A 10,391-nucleotide genomic window follows, 5' to 3' on the forward strand; every position below is an offset into this window, starting at 1 on the left:
ACTGAAAAATGGAAGCCACCCCAGTCAGTGGGATGCCGAAAACACTATCCCCTTTTTCCGTATTTTGCAAATTTATGGAAAAATCTGCAAATTAGGAGCCCCCACTGAGGCTAAAGGGTGTTTCTGCTAAAAAAAAAACAATCCATTTTATTGTCTTAAAACGACATGGAGACAAAAGAGTTGCCTTTCTCCTATCAGTTACATAATAAGAGGTGCTAGTACAGCAAAGCCTACCCCCGTCAGGGGCTCCTGAAATTACCCAACCCTTTTCTGTATTTTACCTTTTTTATTAGAAAATCTTCAAATTTGGAGCCCATATTGAGGCAAAAAGATGTTTCTTCTCTGTATATCAAACCACTTTCATTGTCTTAAACCACTTGGAGAAAAAAGAATAGCATTAGCATCAGTTGCATATAACGAAGTGCTGGTATAGCAAAGCCTACCCCCGTCAAGGGCTCCAGAAATCACCTACCCTTTTCCGCATTTTACCTTTTTATTAGAAAATCTGAGAATTTGGAGCCCAAATTGGGGCAAAAATATGTTTCGCCTAAATAGCAAAACACTTTCCTTGTCTTATTCCACTTCGATGCAAAAAAGTAGTATTTTTCTATCTGCCACATTATAACGAAGTGCTGCAACATCGAAGCCTAGCTACCCCCTTAGGGGGCAGCTGAAGTCACCCAACCCCTTATTTCGTTTTTTCTAGGAAAATTCGCCATTTTGGAGCCCCAATTTAGACCAACGGCGTTTCCGCTTTGCAGAAAGTAACTTATTGTTTTGTAACTCGTGGGAGAGAAAAGGTAGGATTTTCTCCATCAGCTTCATTTGAAGACGTGCTCGCACAAAGAAGCCTACCCCCAACAGAGGCTTTGACCCCTTGTTCAGGTAAATTAGCATTCCTGCTATATAATGAAGCGAATTTATTTTTTTGAAGCAACTTAAAGATGAAAGAATAGGCTTTCTTCTACATGCAAAAAAGCTACATGCAAAAAACGTTCTGGCGCATCGAAGCTACTCAATTCCAGGGCTGCTGAAGTCACCCCCACATTTTTGCCTATTTTCCCTCTTTATTGGAAAATTCGCAGTGCTTAGCCCCATTGATACAAAATGTATTTATGCTATTAAATAAAACCACTTCTATTTTTTTTTCAACTTCCCAGGGCTTGGGGATGAAAGAGTAGGCCTTTTAAATAAAGTTGCTTAAATGTGTAAAAAACGCCTTTTGCCCTCATAGCCATAATGGAATATACACTTTTTTATCGCGACGCTCATTACATGCATTAATGCGTGCTAGTCACACCAACAAAGGCGAGGCAAGACCGATTGAGTCTATTGTACTATTTTGAAAGGCAAGCTAGCGAGCGCATTGAAATCGGTATTACTAGTGTGACTAGGACGGAGGTTGCTTTTTGGTGTCATTTTATCGCAATATCGGGGAATGCATATGGAGGTATTTCCTCTATATCTAAGCAAGTTAAGACATTAATACTGTCGTGATGCATATCAATGTTCTCGTTAATATATTCTCTTTCGTGTTGAATGCTGATATTTTGCATTGATTGCTGATATTAATGAGAAAACAGAAAGATATCAATGTACATGCAAATTTTTGCCTAAAAACATGAAAATTTTGGCATAAATTCTTATATTTTTCAAAAAATATAAACCGGACTGTCCTGAAAACACTTGCAATCGATTTCTACTGTCTGAATCAATGTGAAATGCGTATTTATTTAATATTTTTCCATTGTTTGTGCAAAAATATGAAAATAATTGATTTTCATGAAAAATTCAAGATGGCCGACAAAAATGGGGCCCTGTGGGCCCTCCGTACAGGATTTGACCCGGCAGCAATACATTTTCTTGACCACTGATATCATGCCGACATCTTAGGACCATCAAACCTTTTGTACCCGATCAGCTGAATAAACTCTCCCAGCCCCCGGACTAGATGGTGGTAATTTTGCCGAGAAAGCAGACTGGTGAGTTCCACATAGGCATACATCAGGGATGTCCCCACCCCCTTCCCCTTCTTTCATCTCGCATTTTGTAATCCTAATTCAACTTATTTTTTACTGTCTGGGCTCCATAACTTCACACCCCAGCAATCTGCCCAAAATATTATACATGTATATCATTATTGTTCCCATCATCACGCTTTAACTGCATGACTTTTTATTATACCCTTTAAAGCTCACGGTTGGTGGCGCCCCAAGGGTTCTCTTTTACAATATTTCATATCAATGAACAATGCTTCTATTCAAGCTTATCCTCCCTGCAAAGGTTCACCTACATAATATTGACATCAAGGTTTTTCATCTTTGTTATCTTTAAAAATGAAATCCCTTTCGTAACATATTATGCGTCATGCTCGTCATAAAATATACTTATGTTCATTATGTGAAATGTCTGCGACAATATTTTGTCCGCTAAGCATTTAAAATATATAAAAAAAATTGTTGTATTGTGCATGACCTTTGAGATAAAATCATTGATTTGCTGTAGTTGCCCGTTATTTCTAGAAAATATATGAATACTTAAATACATGTAGATAAAAAATAAACAATTCCATGCAAGAAAATATCATTGGAATAGTATTTATTTCAGAACATGAATGTTCTCCATTCAATAATAAAAAAAAGAATATGTATATACTGCGAAAAAAAACTCTAGTAGGTTTTCATCAAAGTAGAAAAAGAAGCACGAATATGACTAAAACATACTCTTGCTTTTTAACTGATATGTTTTAGAGTGTTATTTCCGATAGTTCCATTTTCTCCCACTCTAATATTTTGGAACTTATAGAACTCGTGATAAATGACTATTGCACACAAAAGAAATAACAAGGTCAAACTACATACACAGCAAAAACGCCGTTTAGAATTTTTAAACAACGCTGTTTACTATAATTATGAATCGTTCAGTAGTTGCTTAAACAGCTTAAACAAGAGTTTAAATTCTTAAACAACAAAGATTAATTTATAATATTTAATTCTCAATGAATGATATTAAGCATGGTTGTTTAAACTATTAAACAATTACTGTACGATTTAAAGACCGTTTTTAATGTGTAAAGACATAAATAATAAATGTAAAAAAAAAGAGGAAATCTGAGGCAAAATATCGTGACGATATCTTTATTAAAAACTAATGGAGAGTTATAATATATTAAAAAAAAGTTATTTTACTTGTCCTTTCTAAAGAACACTCTAAAACGATTTTTTGCTCACTCGAAAACGGGGTGATCCGTAGTTTCGTACCTTCATTGCAACAATATATAAGATCAATTTTCATGTTTTCATACACCCACAAATAACTGATTTATACACTCGCTCTATTTTTGTTTTATTCAGTAAGCTTGTGAAAGGGTTACCTCTTAATTTAACTATTCCTTATATTATATGGCTTTCCCGTGAAGAAAAATAACTAAAATATTTACTGTTTGTAGGAGTAACAAGAGTGACTTTGGAGTGATTGGTGGTACAGATTCGAGTTATCCCAGATGTCACTCTCCTAATATATAGACAGGTTAAAATATAATTTTACGACAAATCTATTTTAAATTCATACAACATTCCATTAAAAATTCTCTCCCCAAAACTACAATTTTTTTAATAAAAAGAATATTGCAATTCGTTTTGCATGCACTTCTGTTTCAACCATAGCCACTTGGGTTGAGTTCATGCTAACAAAAAAAAATTATGCTTGAATCAATTCCGATTAACACTTATGTTACCCTTTATCTCAACTTTGAATACACTCGAAGATAAAGTTTGGTCTTGTTTAAAAATCAGTCAGTTGATGTAGAATAAACCAATAACCTCCATTGTGATACGTAACCAAATACAATTACGAACAAAACCTAAAGTTAAAAAATAACCAACCAGCTTAACATTTTAAGCCAGTGCAATACATGTACTTTCTCAATACATGTATCGATTCAATATAAAATAGTTTACGTTCAAGCAAATGGAATGGTTGAAAATTACAAAGAAAAGGAGATAAATATTAAATGTAAACAAAATATAACCACCTTCTTAGCTGAAATGTAAAACAGTTATAGAACGAAACTTGTTTTTATTAAAAAACACTGTAACATATTCATTGTAATACAAGGTATATTTTTATAAGTTTAATTTGTACCTGCATTGGCATTTCGTGACAAAATATAGCTCCAAATAAAACATACTATTTAGCAGCAAACTACATAGTCAAATCCATTCTCAAACAGCTGAAACAAATAGCAGCATAATTAAGGCAAGTATTAAATCAAATTGTGTATATATTTTATTTTGACTGAGCAGCAATTTCGTTGAATAGAACGGTAATAATTATCATTAAAAATAGGCACGTACTATTAAACAGTACACCCTCCTGAATTTTCCTCTTGAATGTTTCTGAAATCTTGGGTAAAAGGGCGAATACGAGTATTTCAGAATTAAAATAAAAGTTCCAATGTTAAAACAAGGGGAATGTCCATTATGTTTCTGGTGACCAAGTTTGTTTCAGTCAGAGTGCTTCTTCTTGGATAGCCGTCAAGGTTTTAGAATCAATCGAATCTTCAATCTGAGCTGTCTCTACATTCTCCAACCAAGATAAAATCCGATTCTTTGTGCACTCATCGACGAAGGCATCGCTTGGAAACGTTGTCCTCGCAAACTTCACTTTGATGTCTCTATCTTGTCTCGACAGCTTGGTCATACTCACTGTTTCTCGAAGGTCCTTCTGCATCGCTTTCGCTCTTAAGGTACGCGGTGAATCAAAGGACGAGGAAACTATGGCGGACATGGTACTTGATGACTTGGTCTTGTCACCCGTCTTGCCGTCGTATTGAACGGTATAGACAACGTGTCGGGAAACGGGTCGCTGATCGATGCTGGGAAGCCTCTGGTGAAGGAGATCTACATCGGGTTCGTTGACGAGGTTATCGAGTCGACATCGTTGGTTTAATGTGTCCTCCTTGGTAAGCTGGTTGTCGACATCGGAAAGATCATCAGCGTCTTCACGAGGCACAGGAGTTTCACATCTCCCTCGCCTCCCTAAGAGTCTCGGTTGAGGCACTGAACTCGGTTTCACTGAACACGTGATCGAAGCCGTCGACGCGTCCGACGACATGGCCACCCCGCTGCTCCGTAAGCTGACATCACGGGAAGAATTCGAGTCACTCGTCTGTTCGTTCCGACCGGATCGGATTAGCCGAAGTTGGCTTCGTTTGATCCGATACTGAGATCGGGTTGTGTTCGGTGGTGATCGGGTGGAAGAGATCGGCATGGTGGGGGATGTTAGCTGTCCAAAACTACCTCTGGAAGGAGACGGATCCCCGCAAAGAGATCTGAAACGACAAACATATTCTTCCATTAAAGTCATGATTAAGATATCCGTTCTCGCTCATAGCAATCAGCAAAATGACCTTACTTCCTTTCCTCGAATGATTATTATACCAACCTTGCTTCTTTGACCAATTACAACACTAATATTTGTTTTTCAAATCTGACTCAGTAAAAAATATTGTAGTACTTGATAAACCGGATGTGTTCGATAATCAATAATAGTACTTAGTAAACGATATTGACCCCATAAAGCCTTAAGGTAACCTGTAGCCTGACAGCCATATAAAGGATTATGTCTCCTTTACTATTTGTCTTTACGCCTCGTTATCATGCTATCTGTTTAAAGAGGGTCCAGCTATTGCGCCTTGGCTACATTGGGAATATCCCCAATTTGCTTTTCGAGTGTCCCTCACGATTATACCTTAATATAGATTATGAGGTCAATGTAATGAACGTTGACCAAGAGAGCGTTTCATGGAAGGACCTTATCGGTCGTTTTATCCAACAACAGTGCTTCTCAGCCAATCAAATGCAAGGAGAGTTGTGGGATCCAGACGATAAATACTGATGAAATGCTCCCCTGGAAATACAGTTGCATGCATTGATTGAATCTTTCGACTGTTGTGAATGATATGTGATCGAAATAAAATCAAATTAGTAGGCCTAGGTGATATGTTATACATAAGAAAACAGTAAATACACAAATGAATGATTATTATACAAAAGGTTGATAAATAAACCCCTTATCTGGATATCTGAGAAATATATGAGTCACTCAATGGCTGTTGAAAAACATAAAAACATTCTTGAAATAACACAGCAAGAAAATGCGGATAAAAGGGGCGAGAAAATGATAATTGCACTTGATTTCTATTTGTTCCAATCCTTCCTCAATCAAGCACATTTTCCCCTTTTTCAAAATTATTTTCCTTTGCATGTAAACAAAATATTTGGCTGTTAAAAATCATTAGTATTTGTTCAAATCATGTTTAGTTACAATATAGAACGCACCAGAGAAAGAAAATCTAAGAAGTCATTGGTATTTCAATATGATATACGGTGCAATCGATCATTATATTTTGAATTGTAACCGAATACACTCTTTTATTTGTCCCCTGGAAGAGATTTATTATAAAAAACTTTGGCATTTCCTTTGAGATGTTTGATGTGGAAGAAAATCTCATCCCTTCAAAAATTGTTGCCTTTAATTGGTACTTGTGAAAAATAAAAAGGTAGAAAGAACCAAAAAAGGGACTCGATTGGCCCAATACCCCTATTTTTTCAAGTATTGAAAATGAAAAGGGCGTCTTACCCCATCCCTCCTATTAAAATACTTTGGGGCCGCCCGTGCATATACAGTAACAACTCATCATACCGAAGTAGTATTATTTAGGTATCTATAAATTTGTTTGTCTGTTTGTGTTTTTTTTTTTTCATTTTTCTTGTGCTGAAGTGAAATATCGCCCTCTGTTTCTCGTAACTTATCAGAAGTAGGGCTGTTCGTTGGAAATCAGGTGGTTGAAAATAATAATAATGATAATATAGGTAATATATTTACCCAGGGAAGACACTTCAGTTCCGAAAACTGTTCTCCCAGCGGGCCCTGCTATCATTATTTCCCTAGCTTATCTTAGCTGCCTAGGCGCTCAAGCATTCAAGGAATTTTTTCCTACCAGGTACCCATTCACCTCACCTGGGGTGAGTGCAGCACAATGTGGATACATTTCTTGCTGAAGGAAATTACGCCTTGGCTGGGAGGAGACACGTAATGGTAGACAATCTGCTATGAAGTTGATTAACTGAGGTTCTTTTCAGACATTAATGCGAATTAGAATCTGTATGACCCTTGATTTCAGCAGGGATACAAGCTAAAATGCAAGCAACTGATTGCTACATGTATAATTCTATCAATCTTTGTGAAATGAATTTTGAACTGAAATGATAAATTTGCTTGTGTTTTAGGCTATTCAAGATCGTTTCGTATCTATATGACAATCTGAATACCATCATCACATGTGTTTCCATCCTGGTGCCATAAGATAAAATAACGACACGTGACACAGCCAAGCCTTGATTTTGAAATTACCCCATGTTCTTTCCTCAGACCTGTCAATAAAACATTATATTTATATTCCTATTTCTTACTGTTTTAGAAGAAGAAGACGACGAAGAAGAAAAAGAAGAAGACGACGTAGAAGAAAAAGAAGAAGAAGAAAAGGTCTGTTTTATTTTTATTTATTATCAATTTAATACGACATATCTTTTTTTATTTCTTGTTAGGGTTATCAGTCTGCATTCTATATATAATGCACAAACAATATTCCCATATTTTGTATATCATGATATCACTATAAAAGAATAAGGGTCTATGTAATAGTTTCAAGACGGGGCATGAAAATATGGTTTCTCATGTTTATTTAGATGAAAATAAAATGCAAAGCTACGAATGTAAGATTTTATTTTGAAAAGCAACCTTTCGAATACGACCCCTATACCGTGAGCTTACCACATGAACAATGAACTCATAATGTACTTGAAGCAAGACGCACTCGAACTTTGTACTAATAATTTGTTCTTTATCACAAGCAAATAATAATTATATCTCTTTAAATAGAAACGTCAAGTCATTATGTAGTCACCACAGTGAGATCTTACTTTTATTAATGTTTTAGTCTTCTCGTACACGATCCAAAATGAATATCCAATTTAAAGCAATGGCGGGACTTAATCTCACCAAAATATTTTATCGCATAGGATGAGAGAATGAAAATTTATTACAGATACACTGCCAAATTATAAATAATAATTTGTGAAACTAATAACAATGATGACCATGTTACACGTTGGATTCATAATTTCAATTCTTACCTGATTTAAGTGCTTCTTATCACTTATCTAGGCTTCATCTTACAGTTGTTGAATTCTTGCTAATTAATCCTTAGACAACAGAGGCCAATATGTGATAAATATTACCACCAACATTCCGGGAATACACTTGCAGATTAATATCAATATCCAACGATATTCAGCAGATTTTCCTTGAAATCGATTTAGTTCTGATGAATAAATCCTCAGAGGTGACCTTTGAAATTGAAATGAATTTAAAAAAAAAAAGGACAGCCAACTTTTTTCTGTGATTTCTTCAGGAAGAATACTAGTATTGATCAAAATATTTACCAATTAACGAAACAAATAACATATTAATGAGGCCGTCAGCTTCAAGTTCGAGAAAACGTTAAACCACGTCCGCCAAGGTTGAAGAAGATCCTTTGCCATACCGGTAATCCCGGCTAATGACACCGGTGAGTCTGCTCTACGTGTCGAATACCCGAGTTCAGTTCCACGGTCTAGCAAACAAATCAAACACTCGATGACGATTCTTTGAATACGATTTTACCCCCAGGAAGCTGAAAATCATCAAAATAAAGTATTATTCATTTGTGATATAGAATTCACCAGCCGGGATCTGCGGTCGTGGTTCGCGAGAGGCTTAATAACAAATCATATTCAAGATTGGTGCCTCGATCGGCATTTTTCGACAAGAACACAAACAATAGAGAAGAAGACAGTTGTCATGGGGTTTGTTTGTAAAAGAGATGTGACCTTTGAGCATTTTAATTCTGATGTATATATTGACATGCTTAGTAATATATAGGTAAACCCAAAAGACGTATTTCAACTTTGTTGTGCCGTTTTAGTGGTAGACTATCTCTTACTGATAATGACGATAGTAATTCAGTTTGCATTCTTTGAAATTATCGCTGTATTTCATGGTAATAATCATTTTAATTTCTGGCCATAATTATTATGTTAAAATTAAGGGTAAATTATCGGTTAGTCTAATTCTCAGTTTATCCAACTTCAAAATGGTCTAAACTCATTTGTCTACAACCAGTTCGTCTATTTCCCACTTGGTCCTATATCCTATTCGTCTAATTACCAGTTGGGCTAAAAAAAATGAAGTTCACGTTGATTATTCTGTTATTTTGAGGCATTATACTATAAGGGTCGATTTAACGAAAATTCACTCAGTTTGAAAAGTATATAAGAACATAGAAGCGATATCAATTCTAATGCATTTTCATCTCTCATATTTTAGCACTAATCCTAGGGCGGCGATGGGGGCTATACGTAATTATGATATAGTTATACCGTCCATGTATCACAAAGAGGTATACTAAAATGATTAAATCATATAACTTAATCTATGTTTGATTTGTGTTTATTTTTCTACACCACTTTCAAGTTTTTGTTTTTAAGGGGTGGGGAGAGTGAGGAAGGGAGGGGGCTAGGGAGTGAGAAGGGAGGGGTTTTTAATTCATATACACAAAATTTAATGTCAAAACAAAACATGTTATAATTGAACATCTGCAGAATCATAAAAGCGAATAAAAATCAATGTATGTATGTATTTACATATATATATAAATATGAACAGACGTGTTTTTCACGACTGTTTCAGAAACGGATTTTGAATTCTCTTTTTTGTCACATCAAGGGCACTGACGAAGAGTGTGACTTTACCTTTCATTTTTTGAGAGCTATGCTCCTTTTAAAATCTACGATTTTATTTCTACGGCATTTACTAAACCTTTTGTGATTATTTTATATATATATATATGTATATATATATATATATATATATATATATATATATATATATATACATATATATATATATATATATATATGTATATATATATATATATATATATACATATATATATACATATATATATATATAAATATGTGTATTTATATATATATATATATACATATATATATATACATATATATATATATATATATAAATATGTGTATTTATATATATATATATATATATATATATATATATATATATATAATATATATAAATATGTGTGTGTATGTATATATTTAGATGTACTGTATTGGATGTATTTTTCACCAAGAACCTAGACCTACTTTATTTCTCTTATAAATAATTTCTAGTCTAACCATAACAGAAGTGAGTGCAGACAAAGTCACGCCATGTCTATTCATATACCAATATCACTTCACCCGGCCCCAATTAGTGATACG

At 34.7% G+C, this 10,391-nt stretch overlaps 1 protein-coding gene across 4 annotated transcripts; it reads right to left on the reverse strand.

Moving 5' to 3' along the window:
• Positions 1-2,583: 2,583 nt before the first annotated feature.
• Positions 2,584-8,925, reverse strand: LOC129272860 (uncharacterized). Of its 4 annotated transcripts, XR_010295316.1 has the most exons (3): positions 8,199-8,882; positions 3,059-5,332; positions 2,584-2,896 (listed from the first exon to the last, which is right to left on the reverse strand). XR_010295316.1 is itself a non-coding variant. In XM_054909949.2 (2 exons), the coding sequence occupies exon 2, from the start codon at positions 5,269-5,271 to the stop codon at positions 4,510-4,512; it is 762 nt and encodes a 253-aa protein (XP_054765924.2). In that variant the 5' UTR covers positions 5,272-5,332; positions 8,199-8,925; the 3' UTR covers positions 2,584-4,509. The 4 variants fall into 4 exon arrangements, 2 of the variants coding, with proteins under 2 accessions (XP_054765924.2, XP_063963784.1); XR_010295317.1 differs by lacking the exon at positions 8,199-8,882 and having other exon boundaries at positions 3,059-5,469; XM_054909949.2 differs by having other exon boundaries at positions 2,584-5,332; positions 8,199-8,925.
• Positions 8,926-10,391: the final 1,466 nt, after the last annotated feature.

This window comes from Lytechinus pictus, chromosome 12, assembly GCF_037042905.1.
Source record: "Lytechinus pictus isolate F3 Inbred chromosome 12, Lp3.0, whole genome shotgun sequence".
NCBI classification, from domain to species: Eukaryota; Metazoa; Echinodermata; class Echinoidea; order Temnopleuroida; family Toxopneustidae; genus Lytechinus; species Lytechinus pictus.